The sequence below is a fragment of the Mya arenaria genome, chromosome 5 (genome assembly GCF_026914265.1).
Source record: "Mya arenaria isolate MELC-2E11 chromosome 5, ASM2691426v1".
In the NCBI taxonomy this organism is placed as follows: Eukaryota; Metazoa; Mollusca; class Bivalvia; order Myida; family Myidae; genus Mya; species Mya arenaria.
In genome coordinates, this window is record NC_069126.1 from 60,718,902 (window position 1) to 60,736,139 (window position 17,238).

The 17,238-nt window shown below is 34.9% G+C and overlaps 1 protein-coding gene across 2 annotated transcripts in view; it reads left to right on the forward strand.

Moving 5' to 3' along the window:
- Positions 1-17,238, forward strand: part of LOC128234707 (uncharacterized) — a 72,448-nt gene that overhangs the window by 45,188 nt on the left and 10,022 nt on the right. The window contains exons 40-58 of one of the 2 annotated variants that reach the window (XM_052949128.1): positions 45-188; positions 557-622; positions 1,382-1,552; positions 1,682-1,798; positions 2,063-2,185; positions 2,370-2,408; positions 2,673-2,861; positions 4,218-4,359; positions 4,466-4,575; positions 5,348-5,505; positions 6,558-6,668; positions 7,180-7,298; positions 10,375-10,526; positions 10,701-10,903; positions 15,054-15,172; positions 15,325-15,374; positions 15,522-15,692; positions 15,959-16,000; positions 16,408-16,595. In XM_052949128.1, coding sequence (XP_052805088.1) covers positions 45-188; positions 557-622; positions 1,382-1,552; positions 1,682-1,798; positions 2,063-2,185; positions 2,370-2,408; positions 2,673-2,861; positions 4,218-4,359; positions 4,466-4,575; positions 5,348-5,505; positions 6,558-6,668; positions 7,180-7,298; positions 10,375-10,526; positions 10,701-10,903; positions 15,054-15,172; positions 15,325-15,374; positions 15,522-15,692; positions 15,959-16,000; positions 16,408-16,595 — 2,414 coding nt within the window. The remainder of the gene's footprint in view (positions 1-44; positions 189-556; positions 623-1,381; positions 1,553-1,681; positions 1,799-2,062; positions 2,186-2,369; positions 2,409-2,672; positions 2,862-4,217; positions 4,360-4,465; positions 4,576-5,347; positions 5,506-6,557; positions 6,669-7,179; positions 7,299-10,374; positions 10,527-10,700; positions 10,904-15,053; positions 15,173-15,324; positions 15,375-15,521; positions 15,693-15,958; positions 16,001-16,407; positions 16,596-17,238) is intronic. The other variant, XM_052949129.1, reaches the window with a different exon arrangement.

Genomic DNA, 17,238 nt, shown 5'->3' on the forward strand with positions numbered 1-17,238 from the left:
GATATTGTTCGTATGTATAACTTGCACGTTTCATTTCAATACAGGCCAGCCAGATGGGAGAAATGAGGATTGTGCTTCCATCCTCATTGACAGCCAATCCCGTGATTTTGGAAAATTAAATGATGCCCAGTGTGTGATTGATTCTTCACATACATATATTAAAGGATATATATGTAAACAAGTCTTAAGTAAGATAATAGTTTTATTTGAAGGGAATATTTAATAAACTTTAGTAACATAAAAGTTGTGACTTGATAATGCAATTTTGTAACGTGCTACTTAAAGTGTGTTTTCAAATGGAAAAGAATTTCCCGTTGGTCAGGAAAACATACAACTGATGAGAGAATCTACCAACTTTGAAATCAGTTGAGCTCTAAATTGTATTGTTTGGCATATTTATATAAGTGTAGTTTATTTATATTGTGTGTGTCAATGTCGTTAAAAATATTTTTTGTATATTTAAAAAGAGATACTAAATAACGCTCCATTGCGTTCCAAACAATAGTAGTATCACACAAGAATACATAAACAAACAGGCAGTGTTTTTATGTTTCAGACATATCACCTGGGTCAACGAATCCTTCAACGTCGCTTTCAACAGGTTTCACAACGACTGATCAAGGTTTTGGTTTAAGGCATCATGTCTAGTTTAGAAGATTAACTTTGTGCCTTTTAGTTTGATGTTTTACAAAATGTAGACTGTGTATTTGAGTGATTAATGATTTTGAAAGATTGAAGAAATAAATGATTATTGTGTTATTTGTACCCGGTTAAAAACGAAGCAGGGGTCGTTTCAGCAAACCAAATATCATCGAGTTTGCACTTAGGACATATTAAGTGCAGTAGTAATGCTTGATTCTAATTGTGATACAGCGACCCCTTTACATGTATTCAAATCAAAACAAATAGATGTTGCAAAGATGGTTTATTCATTCATTTTAATGTCTTCTAAACATCAGGTTACCTATGTCAGCCACAATGTTGTTCGCTGAAATGCATGTATGTTCAGTAACAGTCGAGATGAGAAAAAACACATAATAATATTGTTCTGAAATGGTGTTAGTAATGCAATGAAAGTAGGTGTATGGACTAAACCCACATTGTGTATTATATTACCATTTGCACGAATAAGCTTGTCATTTCATTTAGCCCGTTGTAATATTGTTTTTTTATGCCTAGTGACCCAGTACAATTTTGGTATGATTTGAAAGGTTATTGATTACCTATTACTTATATATATAATAGATTACTTCTCCCGCATTAAGTTATTGTTGTTTGTAAATGTTTCTTTATTTTAATTGAAATCGCGTGCAGTAAAAGGCTTATTAAAATATGTTTTAGGTTTAATTTTTACCTTTTTTTTCTCTACTCATATCATCAGCAGGAGGAGAGCATTACTGCGAACCTGGCTGGGAGCATGATGAGGGAAGAAACAACTGCCTTATGGTGAGTGCATACGCCGCAACCTACCCTGCCGCTGCGGGTACGTGTGAAGAAGCTGGAGGGACCCTTGCCAGCATTACATCACCACTGGAGTTGATGTATACTATGGGTAAACCTATTGCAAGTTTTTAGAATATACGAAATAATATTAACATTTGTAACACATTAAAGATTTTTTAAACAAAAAACGAGAACAAAAATGCTTTCAGCAAAATGCAAAATGCGTGTTTCATTTCAGGGTTTTTGAAAAAGTACGGCGATGCGTTTAGCCGCTTATGGATTGGACTAAATCGTAAAAGTGGACATTGGATGTGGGATGATCAGTCTCCGTTATCGTACATACCGTGGGCTGCAGGTTATATGTTGAACACTTGTCTTTAAAAACTATTGTTATCTTTATTTGTCGTCAAATATTAATAACGTATCAAGTAAGAAATGTACCACTCATATTTGTCCGTCATTTGGTGGAGCATAACACTATAAACATATACATCTACAATACTTATTAAATACTCTAGAACTTTTCATCAGTTTTGATTTTTTTGCATCGATATACGCAGGATAGCATATAATATTTAATCACTTTACATATAATTCCGATTCGGTCCAACTTAAATAGACGAACCAGTGATTGATGACATCAGCGTTGCTGTCTACATGGTCGTTGGAGCAAGTACTGACTATGGGAAATGGGCAACATCTATCGAAGACCAATCCTACCATTTTCTTTGCAAGAAACGAGGTATATATTGGGGGAATGATCGCCTTTTTCATGACGCATTTATTATTGCACTACATTGAACAGAGTATGAGAGAAGAACGTTACTTTACAAACTTTTATTACCATTGATCTAAATCATAGTAAACGGAGAATGTGCGGTTATATATTTATGTCGCGACGCTAAGCTTCAATTGTAATTTTGCAGGTATGCATGCTTCGACCACTCCTCCAGCCGTGATCACAGGTAAACGTTAAAGCCAGTCTTTGAAATTACTCTATGACTTTTCATCAGGTGTCTATTTTAAACGAAATGTTCACATACAAGTCGTGTGTTAACACTAAAGAACATTTAACTGTGTTATACAAACGAAATATCCTTTTACAGCACTTTATATTGCTGGTTTCAAGCAAACCAATAGGACAAAACATCCAAACTGTATTACCTTATTATTGATGATCTATAAGTACCTTTCCAACAATCATTGAATTGCCATGTTTTAATATGTAGTGGGACCCGGTTACGGCTGCGAAGGAAGAGGGTGGCAAGAATATGGCAACTCCTGCTATATGTTTTTCCAAGAAAGGAACGAATGGCCTGACGCTATGCGTAAATGCAGAGAGCTAGGTCAGTCGTCAGACCTTGCCAGCTTTAAAGATCAAGCTGAACAAGAGTTCATTTGGAGTCAGCTTCACAAAGGTAAACAGCTTGTGGAAAGAAATTCAAATAAAAGACAATATGAATATGAATATTTGTGACTTCTTTGGTGTATGAAGAATTTAATTTGTTTACGTCCTCTGTCATATGAGGAACATTTTTTTTGCACAACGCATTTACGAAGTAGAATTAATAGTATGCTGAATTATGCTTGTGTGTATGTTAATTGCAGGCAGAAGTACTGTTTTATGTAAGATATCAAGGGCGAATTCATAAATTTACGTTAGAGGGGCGTAACTAATGGGCACAACCTTTTGACGTTCGCACCTCATTCAGAACCAAAATATAAATGGTTGAAAATGTATAGGGGGTCGGGTGACTACGCCACGATACTAGGACGAGTTTAAGGGATGATTGAGGGGATCACCCTTCCCCCCTCTTAATCCGCTTTTGGATAGTGTTGATAAAATAAATGTACATGTATAACTAATTAATATCACTATCAGCGCAGTCGGTTATATTAACATCTACGTGCGTTCTCATCTAACATGGCACTGGATCAAATCATGGTTGTTCGTATCAGACCTTGTGCTTCTGTACAGCGTTACATTATGCTTTAAATGCTGTTTTTATTTCAAAAATTCCCCGAACATTTTGGACATTCTGGACCTAATTCATCTACTTTTTCTGTTTCCTTTTCACAACATTTATTTAGCTGTTATCGTACGCCATATTTCGGCCACTTTATTTATTGCCTACGCTCAATCAGGGTTGTTGTTCTCAAACAAAGTAACATTTTTCTAAATTTGCTTAATTTTAAGTTCTCCAATGAAACCTTCCTCTCTTATATGATGTCGGAGGGGGTGGGGGTGGAGAACTGTATTTTTAGCGTGCAAATTGGTCATTTTGTCACTGTAAAAAGTAAAGGGAATTTATTTGATGTTCTTTTATCTTAAAAGGGAATAGGTCATGTTTTTTTAATAACATTTAGTTTTCCAGGCAATTTATCTGAAAACACGTATTTTATCATTATTTTTCTTAATGATGACGAAACAGCAAAAAAAATATGAAATTATAAAACATATTTTAGATTTAAAGAGGTGCGAACACATACCTTTAAAGTCAAGAAACAATTAGAAAACCGACACCCAAACCACTAGGCCGTAAGGTCTTATACAACTTGGATATTGTGTTCTTCAAAGACAATATTTGAGCATGTATTAAAAATTGATGAAATTTGTCAAAGGTTATACCACTCCTTTTGATTTGCCACACTTTATTTCGTAGTACAATTTGTTTCGTAAAAAGAGCTTTTAACAAACAATGAGCGAGTCCCTCACCGTTGAATTCGGGATCAAACATACCATCATAACTGATTTTGTTTGTTTTTAATTTCAGAATCTTACTGTACTAATATCCATTTAAATACAACCCAGTGTGAGATTTGGGCGAGAGCCGGTGAGTGCGATTACAACCCGATATGGATGCGCACTAACTGCCATAAATCATGTGAAATGTGCTCACGCAAGTGTAGAGACGAGTAAGTACTTATCTTGATGTATTTATATTGACTGTGTGTGATCTAGTACATCGTTTCGTAAATACATGTATGAATTAAAAAAAAATATCGATTTTTTTTTCAAAAGATATCTCGACGGCAGCATGTGTTTACAGTGGGCAAAAGATGGGGAGTGTGAGATCAATCCTGTTTGGATGGCTAAATCATGTGCCCAATCATGCGGAATATGCGCTGGAGGTAGGATAATATAGTTTGTCATTACGACTCAAACATATGAACATTTCGAATAAGTAAATAGATTGGACGAAAAGCCTTTTTGTCTCTTAATAAACAACTTGTTTCCAATGTGTTTAACGTTAATCGTATATTCAAGTTTTTGATGAAAAGTGCTTATGGACAATGATTAATTCCTATCTTGTATTATATGTAAGGAAAAATTGGTAGTTCATCTTGCATTCGGCATTATTAAATTATTGGCTTTTGTAATAGATTAGAGCGACATTATAGGATTAATGTTAAACAATGTTTAAATTATCGACCATTTCTCCTTCAATTTACATGAAATAAATTTCATTTGTAGTTCAATCTGCTGAAAATATAGAAAAAAAATGTAAATATAATGACGTTATATTTTTTCATGCGTGCATGCATTATAAACGCATGGGTATGATTTTGCAATATTCCCAAAAAGAGCATGCTTCATGAACGCACCAACAGTACGATTCTTTTTTTATTCATGTAAGTACTGTACAAGTTGGTACAAGTTGGTTTGTGGATTTTCTACGGGTACTCCGGCTTACCCCCACAAGAACACACACTCGTGCAACATTGTGCCAATGAGAGTGACATAGTATAAGTAATCATACATTTTTACATAGTCGTTGTGAAATGTATTATGTTAAAAGTATATCAACCTCGACAGTTTGTCCCTTTAAGCTAAATTTCATTGCCAAGCTTTCAATTCATTGCCAACTTACTATACTCTTACTATTACTATACTATACTATAGCCCCCACTCGCGGTTACTGGTTAGGATTGTACTCTCCGAAAGGAACAACGTTGTACACATGGTCGGATCACACAAGCGTCAGTTTTACACCGTGGGGCGAGGGGGAACCCAGGGCAACAAAGACGCAAACCAGAAGCTGCGTCGGAATGTTTATTTTGGTAATTTATTTTGCCATTTAAATATGTGTTTTCGCATTTTGGCCATTTGAGTTTGTTTCTACATGTGTATTATTTAACGATATTATATATTGCTTTATGCACATACCGTTGTTTGACTGTAGGCCATAGACCAACATACTTTAGTTTTGTATATTAAAATCAGGTATGGTGCGATCTACTTTTTGACATGACATATTAAAAATTGATGCGTCGGAGTTACAAAATGGCATATGTGTAATGCAAATAGAGCGAATTAAAATACCACGATTTGCAATATTGCAACGTTCATGTGAAATTGAAGGAAGCTGAATAATCTTCAATAAATCGTTGTACAGCTGGTAAACACAAACAAAGGTTTAACTTCATAGTAATCTATATCTTTGCCTGTTTTGATGTTGTCAGATAATTTTATTTGTATATTTGTAGTATGTTTAGTTTTATTTCCCTGTAAGAATTTTGTTACTGCCGATTTAATTGCAGTCCATTCTGATATGCATTTTCATATCTGTTTTTATAATTACGTCTATAAAAAATTGCCATCTAGAAATTGGTCATGTTCAGTACTCCAGATATGTTAAAGATATATTATTTTTCTCCTTGTGAAGGATGAAAACAAAACAATTATTTTTGCGAACGGTTATTAAATTATTGTATCTTATTTATTTCCTAGTCGATAAATAAATGGCTGAATTTAATGAATTCGTTATGAACCTTGTGTAGCATCAGTTTTCAAACAATTACATGTAACTTGTGAAATTTTAAAATCTTTAATTTAAACAGTCATGTTTGAATGGACATGTTCGTTTATCGAAATTGAGACATACAATCATATAAAAATCTTTTTTTTGGAAAGTTCGGAAACACTGTTTGGTGTATGTTGAGATATGGCGCCAATAGAGTTTCATATGCAAAACAAATAAATATTGCCAAACTGACCAAAAATGCAATTAAAAATATCAATTCGAAAATTCGACCTGTACGCGTGATAATTAATATCTAAATTATCCTTAAAACAATATACCATTATCGTAGTATGTTAAAATCGTCAACAGACTGGAAAGATCAACAGCGGCCCTTGTGATGATATTCTCGACGGCTACATTTGCCAACAACCAAAACGACTCATTTCGGCTTCAACTTCTGCGCCAGATGGCTGTGAGGATGTAAGTTGCTATGGAATAAGAGAGAGGTAGCGAAACACGACATTCGTGTAATAATTTGTACGTGTAACCGTCAGCACAATTAAAGGTTACAGTTAAAACATCGTTTGTAAATACTAACTTAAAAGGTTTATTTGTAGCTTTGCTGATCATTTTCCCTGTGTTATTGTACATTGAGGTACCCTTACCTCAATGCGGTAATGCACAAAAAGTAGCCCACACTTACACGTCCCCATTCAAATATTTTTTTACAACCTCTTAATTGTCCTATGACCAACACCTGTTGTAAAACAAATACTTATTTGCTCATTAAATTTTTTGTATAATAGTAGATGTTTAAGACGGGGCTATATTTTATAAATCAATAATATTTTATGGTTGCCTTCTCTAGTTTTTTGAAAACAAAAACCACACCTAAAAGAAGGAATGGCTATCCTCTTTAGGACATTCTTTTTTGCCAATTGTAAAGTACTAAATTCAATTAATAATGCTAAAAGTTCCTGCATTTTTACAGACACGCCTCGCCTACGAAGGATATTGTTACCATCATGTGAAAACTCAACTGTCTTGGGTAAATGCGTCTAATTATTGCCATTCTACCTTTAATGGAAATCTCGCAGTTATCAAAAATAGGTAAGCCAAATATATGCGGAAAATACGGTAGATATTGCTCTTTAATATAGTTAAAACAGTCATTGTCGAATATGACTGTTGTATTTATTATGACCGTCTACCATGTAGATAATAGAATTAAGCTGTCTCTCGCATTATATTGTATTATTTCTAAACAGACGAAGGAATGTCAATGTAAGTTTTACACAAGACACTATTATATTTGCTTTTTAAGGGTTTAGAGATTTTTTTTTATATTTCAAATCGTTTCATAATGCAATTGCAATGTTAAAAATATAACTATCAAAGTAGTAATGTGCTATTCTGTTTGTAGGTTTCAGCAGGCGTATTGAGCTAGCGAAGTAGAAATGTGCTATTCTGTTTGTAGGTTTCAGCAGGCGTATTAAGCTAGCGGAGTAGAAATGTGCTATTCTGTTTGTAGGTTTCAGCAGGCGTATTAAGCTAGCGGAGTAGAAATGTGCTATTCTGTTTGTAGGTTTCAGCAGGCGTATTGAGCTAGCGAAGTAGAAATGTGCTATTCTGTTTGTAGGTTTCAGCAGGCGTATTAAGCTAGCGAAGTAGAAATGTGCTATTCTGTTTGTAGGTTTCAGCAGGCGTATTGAGCTAGCGAAGTAGAAATGTGCTATTCTGTTTGTAGGTTTCAGCAGGCGTATTGAGCTAGCGAAGTAGTAATGTGCTATTCTGTTTGTAGGTTTCAGCAGGCGTATTGAGCTAGCGAAGTAGAAATGTGCTATTCTGTTTGTAGGTTTCAGCAGGCGTATTAAGCTAGCGGAGTAGAAATGTGCTATTCTGTTTGTAGGTTTCAGCAGGCGTATTAAGCTAGCGGAGTAGAAATGTGCTATTCTGTTTGTAGGTTTCAGCAGGCGTATTGAGCTAGCGAAGTAGAAATGTGCTATTCTGTTTGTAGGTTTCAGCAGGCGTATTAAGCTAGCGAAGTAGAAATGTGCTATTCTGTTTGTAGGTTTCAGCAGGCGTATTGAGCTAGCGAAGTAGAAATGTGCTATTCTGTTTGTAGGTTTCAGCAGGCGTATTGAGCTAGCGAAGTAGTAATGTGCTATTCTGTTTGTAGGTTTCAGCAGGCGTATTGAGCTAGCGAAGTAGTAATGTGCTATTCTGTCTGTAGGTTTCAGCAGGCGTATTGAGCTAGCGAAGTAGTAATGTGCTATTCTGTTTGTAGGTTTCAGCAGGCGTATTAAGCTAGCGAAGTAGAAATGTGCTATTCTGTTTGTAGGTTTCAGCAGGCGTATTGAGCTAGCGAAGTAGAAATGTGCTATTCTGTTTGTAGGTTTCAGCAGGCGTATTGAGCTAGCGAAGTAGTAATGTGCTATTCTGTTTGTAGGTTTCAGCAGGCGTATTGAGCTAGCGAAGTAGTAATGTGCTATTCTGTCTGTAGGTTTCAGCAGGCGTATTGAGCTAGCGAAGTAGTAATGTGCTATTCTGTTTGTAGGTTTCAGCAGGCGTATTGAGCTATCAAAGTAGTAATGTGCTATTCTGTTTGTAGGTTTCAGCAGGCGTATTGAGCTAGCGAAGTAGAAATGTGCTATTTTGTTTGTAGGTTTCAGCAAGCGTATTGAGCTATCAAAGTAGCAATGTGCTGATCTGTTTGTAAGTTTCAGCAGGCGTATTGAGCTAGCGAAGTAGTAATGTGCTGTTCTGTTTGTAGGTTTCAGCAGGCGTATTGAGCTAGCGAAGTAGTAATGTGCTATTCTGTTTGTAGGTTTCAGCAGGCGTATTGAGCTAGCGAAGTAGTAATGTACTATTCTGTTTGTAGGTTTCAGCAGGCGTATTGAGCTAGCGAAGTAGTAATGGGCTATTCTGTTTGTAGGTTTCAGCAGGCGTATTGAGCTAGCGAAGTAGTAATTGGCTATTCTGTTTGTAGGTTTCAGCAGGCGTATTGAGCTAGCGAAGTAGTAATGTTTTATTTTGTTTGTAGGTTTCAGCAGGCGTATTGAGCTAGCGAAGTAGTAATTTTTTATTCTGTTTGTAGGTTTCAACAGGCGTATTGAGCTAGCGAAGCAGTAATGCGCTATTCTGTTTGCAGGTTTCAACAGGCGTATTGAGCTAGCGAAGTAGTAATGTGCTATTATGTTTTTAGGTTTCAAGAGGCGTATTAAACTATCAAAGTACTAATGTGCTATTATGTTTTTAGGTTTCAAGAGGCGTATTTAACTATCAAAGTACTAATGTGCTATTATGTTTGTAGGTTTCAAGAGGCGTATTTAGTTATCAAAGTAGTAATGTGCTATTCTGTTTGTAGGTTTCAGCAGGCGTATTGAGCTTTCAAAGTAGTAATGTACTATTCTGTTTATAGGTTTTAATAGGCGTATTGAGCTATCAAAGTGGTAATGTGCTATTCTGTTTGCAGGCTTCAGCAGGCGTATTTAGCTATCAAAGTAGTAATGTGCTATTCTGTTTGTAGGTTTCAGCAGGCGTATTTAGTTATCAAAGTAGTAATGTGCTATTCTGTTTGTAGGTTTCAGCAGGCGTATTGAGCTAGCAAAATAGTAATGTGCTATTCTGTTTGTAGGTTTCAGCAGGCGTATTGAACTATAAAAGTAGAAATGTGCTATTCTGTTTGTAGTTTTCAGCAGACTTATTGAGCTAGCGAAGTAGTAATGTGCTATTCTGTTTGTAGGTTTCAGCAGGCGTATTGAGCTAGCAGAGTAGTAATGTGCTATTCTGTTTGTAGGTTTCAGCAGGCGTATATTGAGCTAGCGAAGTAGTAATGTGCTATTCTGTTTGTAGGTTTCAGCAGGCGTATTGAGCTAGCGAAGTAGTAATGTGCAATTCTTTTTGTAGGTTTCAGCAGGCGTATTGAGCTAGCGAAGTAGTAATGTGTTATTCTGTTTGTAGGTTTGAGGTTTCAGCAGGCGTATTGAGCTAGCGAAGTAGTAATGTGCTATTCTGTTTGTAGGTTTCAACAGGCGTATTTAACTGTCAAAGTAGTAATGTGCTATTTTGTTTGTAGGTTTCAGCAGGCGTAGTCAGCTAGCGAAGTAGTAATGTGCTTTTCTGATTTTAGGTTTCAGCAGGCGTATTTAGCTAGCGAAGTAGTAATGTGTTATTCTGTTTGTAGGTTTCAGCAGGCGTATTTAGCTAGCGAAGTTGCAAATATGCTAGATGATGTGTGGATCGGCTTGAAGTTTTATTATGATTTCCCTTCAAAATTTATTTGGACTGATGGAACAACGGACATACCACATAACAATCTGCAGACAAAAGATTATGGTATATTTTTTTATTGGCATTGCTTTCAAAATTAAAACATGCATTGCTATTATCGACCTTAGTTTTAATGAATAATGTGCTGTGCGATTCAAAATTATATAAATTGTGTCTAGTTACTTCTTATAACCGTATTATTTTATTATTGGATCTAATTCTATGTATGTCTTTTAATAGGACAACTGAGAGACGGCACGTGTTTTGCACTACAACAGATAAAGCCTGTCGGTCTATGGAAGAACTACAGATGTAACGCAACATTATCGTTTCTATGCCAAAGTAGAAGAGTTGGATGGAGTACTACCCCACCACCTATTGTGTCCACAGCGCCACTCAAATGTGCAGACACCTGGATAAAATCAAATGGAATGTGTTATAAGGTATACGAGCAAATCAAAGACTGGTTATGGCCGGGTTTATGTCTAATGTGTTTGATTTGCGCGAGGTATGAGAAAGCTGTTCTAGTTGTTTTAACTTGTACAACCTCACCTACGCACTGTGTAAATTAAAGTCTCATTATGTTCTAGTGATGTACACGAATCTTTTGTGTGTTTATCCAAATGACTTATTAACCTTCAGAACCTTTTGAACCTTTTGTAAGCCCCAGAATGATAACAACATGCATTAATCGCAGTTACAAAATGCAACAAAACCGAAACTATAATCTATATTTAGCACAAACAACGTCATTACGAAATTTGCATATCCGATGACATTCTGAAAACCTAAAGTTGTATGTTGCTTTTTAAACGTATGATTTGGATTTTTAAACTAAGAAGTTTTTGGTTTAAAAGGTTTTCCCGGTAATGCATCTGAGAACACTTATCTTTATTTTACTCTATGATATCGAAATTGAAGAAAAATATAAGTCATATAATACAAAAAAGAAGGTTTTTGTGGGGTGCGAACAAGAAGTCAAAAAAGAAACAGAGAAACAACACTCAAATTACAAAGACTGTATCAGTTAGGTCAATATTCTGACACTTTCACCTGACATTGATAACATCAATCCACCATTCACTCAACAACAAAGTTTTTTACGCTTATTTGAAAAATATGGTCTTTAAAGCGGTATTTGAGCAAATATCAACAGTTGCTGAAGGATTTTAGCATTATGTATCTTAGTTTTAGCACTCCTTATGTATTGGCACACTTTATTTCGTCATGCACAAAAACGTGCATGTTACAAAAACATAAACGAGTACCTTTTTCGATATTTAACTATACAACATGGCTATTTTTAAAATACTTGCATCACATTTGTTTTAGAAACAGGAGCTTAATTTTCATTATGTACAATATCATTTGAAAATGTTCAGCAATTTTCTAGTATAATCCGGCAATTGCTCAGCTACTGTTTGCAAAGCGCTATGTTCTGCCCACTTATATACCTCAATTGCATTCAGTGAGTCAGTGGTCCAGTTCAGAATTTCACTGGAATTGTCCAAATATTTTGTGAAAGCATCGTGTGAACATCGAGGATTTGTAAGACAGTATATGATACTCTATCATAGGTATATACTCCCTTTTATATTTTTCTCTTATGATTAAATCATTAGTGGCACTGGGACTTTGTACATGTACAGTTTTTACACAACGTCAGATGTACCATTCTTTAATCCATCAATCAAATAACGTCTGAATAGTAGTACATAATATCTCTACATGTTGATTCATGTCAAAACACAATAAAACAGGGAACGATTATCCAAAATAAGAAACCGCTAGACATTGCCGGCAGTTTTATAGAAAGATGTTAGTCATGTGACAGTTTAAGTAGGTGCATTATAATCAACTTCTTTTGATGTTGATCATTGAAAGGCAAGGTATGGTTTAACTATATGGCTTGGCGATAGGACTTTCAAGTAGATGGAAAACGTCAAACCGATAACGAAAATTAAATTGGATGCCCAATGAAAATTGAAATGCGATTCAAATATGTGCGTAAATTATTATGATAAGGTGCAGGCATTTAAATAGTGACTACAAAAATTCATCAGTATTATTGTTGCTAACTTAAAAGACAAGAATGTATTTAAATGGTTGGATATATGAAAACGAAGAAATTATGGGTAAAAGTAAGGACACATAGGCAAAGACAGGAACATAAATATTTTGTTTGAACGAGACCAAAAGTGGACCGATAGCGATGCAGTGGAGATACAGCCCCTTTCGTCAGAGAACACTGCCAAATAAAGCATGCATGATCCGATTTTAAAATGTCAGGCATGAACAATATACGCTCAACATGTTCAGAAAAAAATGACATGTAACATATTTTCGTTTGTTTTTACGTTGGTTTACCGATTGTAGTTAGAAGTGTTCTATAAACCTACATGTCAGTCTTTGCGATTGAGCCAACGATCGAAAATGTTTGTATGTATACAAAACAATGCACTACAACCCCCCGGTCTCTACTCCTTTTGCAAAAGCGTTTGTTTACGTTATTACGTGACACCCCTCTTCCACAGCAAGTTTTCAGAGCCACGAGTTACTTAAACACACTTAAAGGACATGCAAAGTGACTTAGCAATTGAATAACAGCGTATATGAAATAAATGTTTGAAATTTATACGAAATACTAGTAGTCTTAAGCTTAAACGTTAATTCCCTTCATTGACACAGGGTCAGAGTCACACACACACAACAACAGCACAAACATCCACAAGCAACTTAAGCCTTTGGATTAACTAGGTCTTGAACAAGGCTACGATTATGATAAGGGGGTTAATCAATGCAAAAGTTGCGGGAAAATACATGTTTCAAAGTTCATTTTTTATTTTATTTTTGAGGAACAATCTTTTTCAGGTGTAAAACATACCTCCTTTGCAACAATTCTGTATTGCAATGAGTTGACCAAATAGAACAACAGAATATTTTATCAGATCTGACATTGAATCAAAAACATGTGCATTTTATTTTTTGGAAAAGTATGTTGAAAATATAACTATGTTTGGTGTCATAATGCCCCAGGCTTCGAATCAACAATGTATTATAGTTTCTTTATGATATACTTTCTAGACAGAAAGATATTCAATCGATTTTTTTTTTAAATTAGTGATTTTGATCTATTTTCTGATTGCAAAAATGAAAATATAGTTCTGCCATTAATATTAAGTCACAAGACATTATTGATATCATAGTGTTGACTATTTGGACCCCAAAATATAAATTCCGACAATGAGACATTTCCGAAACAAATGCAAATGATTTTAGCTCACCTTAACCGTGGGCTGAGTGTGAGCTTTTAGGATCGATGATTGTCTGTCGTCCGTCGTCCGTCGTCTGTCGTCAGTCCACACTTAGTTTGTTAACACTCTTGGGGTCACATTTTTGCCTCAATTGTCACGAAACTTGGTCAGTTACTTCCCCCAGTAATTACTCGGACGAGTTCGAATATGGGTCATCTTGGGTCAAAAACTAGGTCACAGAGCCCAAATATGGAAAAACCTTGTTAACCCTCTTTGAGGTAACATTTTCAGCCCAAATATCCTGGAAATTTGTCAGAAAGGTTGTTTCAATGATTTCTAGCTCAAGTTCGATAATGGGTCATCTGGGGTCAAAAACTAGGTCACAGAGCCCAAATATGGAAATACATTTTTAAGACTCTCGAGACAACATTTTCAGCCCAAATATCCTGGAAATTTGTCAGAAAGGTTGTTTTGATGATTTCTAGCTCAAGTTTGAATATGGGTCATCTGGGGTCAAGAACTAGCTTACAGAGCCCAAATATGGAAATACCCTGTTAACACTCTAAAGGTAACATTTTCAGCCCAAATATCCTGGAAATTTGTCAGAAAGGTTGTTTCGATGATTTCTAGCTCAAGTTTGAATATGGGTCATCTGGGGTCAAAAACTAGGTCACAGAGCCCAAATATGGAAAATCCTTGTTAACACTCTCGAGAAAACATTGTCAGCCCAAATATCCTGGAAAATTGTCAGAAAGGTTGTTTTGTAATTTCTAGCTCAAGTTCGAATATGGGTCATCTGGGGTCAAAAACTAGGTCACAGAGCCTAAATATGGAAATACCTTGTTAACACTCTCGAGGTAACAATTTCATGCATCAGAGAAGCCAAATCCCTGTTATTGCCCTTTAATTATCAACAAGTCTATAGCACAAAGTTTTACTGAGGTGAGCGATATAGGGCCATCTTGGCCTTCTTGTTTATTGAAAGTCTGTTAAAATCTATTTTTCTTATTACACATACACATGTTGCAACGATTTATGTTTAATGCTTGTTAAATATTAAGCATCAAAACAAAGTACACATTTTTATTTTAATTTTAAAATCCTTCAAACGACTTTTGCACTATGGACAGGCCTTAATTAACGTTTCCGTTCTCAGTCTCTGTAAAGCCGAAGTTAATGACAATATTTAATGAAGAAAAATCTTACAAATATTCCGTATTGTTATTTATAAATATACATATTACTAGAATCAAAGGAATATATACCATCACATATGTATATATTTTTATTATGTTCAATTGTAAAGTACAGCACATGTTCATAATATTTGATTTTGTAGCTAGTTTCCAGGGAAGAAGGGCGGCAAACCTGGATACAAGCGAATGCTATATGCCTACATTATGGCGGTAGTTTGGTTACTATTTTGTTAGACGAGATACAGCAGCTGGTTTCAACGATGTAAGTTTTTTTTTTTAAGTTCTAGTTAAATTAGGTAATCGAGTATTAGACTTTCTAATATAGCCATACTACGAAAACGCCCGAATTAGAAGTAGTATGCTTGCCGGGTGGTAATCCTGAGCGTTAACTAATGCACTTCTTATTTATTTCAGGACATCCGACCCTGTATTAATAGGCTTACATGATCAATATACCGAGAATAGTAAGTATAGTTTTTTGTATACTTATTTTGGGTATATCTCTTAACCTGTTGACGAACAAAGAAATGTATTTTCATTGCCAATTTCATCCATTGGTACATCTGTTTATAATACATCTATCAAACAGTACATTTATGTCATATTTCAAGGGTTTCAGTGGGTCAGCGGTGAACAGTACAATCCAAATATATATAGCAGATGGTCACCAGGGGAACCAAACAACTATGGTCACAACGAAGATTGTGTTATGAACTCATATGGTCGCTGGAATGACATCTCATGCTACACCTCCTTAGATTTTGTTTGTGAAGTCCCAATAGGTTTGAACGGATTTATATTTCTGATTTTCAAAGATCGTATATAGAAACAAAACTTAGTTAGTACGATGAATATCATTAAGTTAAGCATATAAAGTAAATTTAAAAAGCTATTGGCGTAATAATTAATTTATTTGATGCTTTTGGTACTATTTGTTTGAAGGATGTTTCAATGTAAAGTTTCTTAGATACATACAAATATAATTTAATCATAGATAATATTTTTTATGTTATAACTGATTTATGACGTTTGATTTTATTCTTGACAGGAAAGCCAGTAAATGAAAGGTATAAGCACATTGGGACTAACAGTAAGTATAACATTTAAAATCTTACTGTTCATATAGTTGCGCGTTTGTGTTTTTGTGAACGTAGTTTTATGTGCATACAATACATGTAAGGATACCTTTTATAGCGTGGCTGCATGTATTTATTTGCGTTTAAAAATGTCATCAAACATCCGTATTTGTAAACAAGTGTTCTTATGAGAAAAGGGTCAATTATTTAAAGCAACGTAAGCCTAAGTTGTCCATTTGAATGTGTAAAATGGATACAAACGTGTTTATATCTTGGCGTGTGTGTGAATTGCCATTCCGGGCCTTGATTTATCAACAAAAAACGTCAATTTCTAAAATCTGATTTACTTTCTATAATACAAAGAGAATAGCAGTTATTACATCCAGACAAGTGATACATTGAATATATTTTTAATATCTAGATTGTTCCATTTCTTCCCCTCCGGCGTCGGGTTTCGCCTGGTACAAGCAAATTGATGACTGCTATTATTATGAGAATAGGAGCGCGTATAAGAAGTCTTGGAGTGAGGCCTTACACTTTTGTAGGTCTTTAAATGCGGATTTAGTTAGCATACTATCAGAGACCGAAAACAACTTTTTGACATCAGAGGTATTTGATATATTAAATGTTTTTCTTTTTGAAGAGAGTGTGTTAAAATATAGGCAGAAATAAACGATTATGCAAGACTGATTCTAGACATTGAATATTTTAATGATGAAGTCATTAATTGGACTTAAGAATAAAAATATACTAAGAATTGTACACATGTACATGAACCAAAAAATGCCTTTCATGGTTGAAAACTTACAAATGTTAAATCAAAAACTAAAAACATATTGTAGTATATTATGTTATGAGGTTATTTTATGTCTTGTTTCCTCTAACGTTTCCCTAAATAGGGTTAAAACAATTTTGTTTGAAAACCTGGATTCTGTACCGAATTCCAGGACCTATATATTGGTATATAAATATTCAAGAAAAGTGTAATTGTAAAATGGTCAACTTTTAACATGTTTGTCAAATGCATTCATTCATTAAGGAAATAACTTTTAAAGCATCCATGTATCGATTATTACGCAAAAAAGTGGTGTGTTGGAAGGAAATAATTGGGTCGGTCGGAATAGTTGAAACAAAGAATGTTTTTGTAACGTCTAAAAGTTTGTATACTTGTTTTCTTTCAACAGAAATCGGACGTAAAAATTGCAATCTTTGACGTCCAAATCACCATGTTGGATATATTAATTTCAGTTGA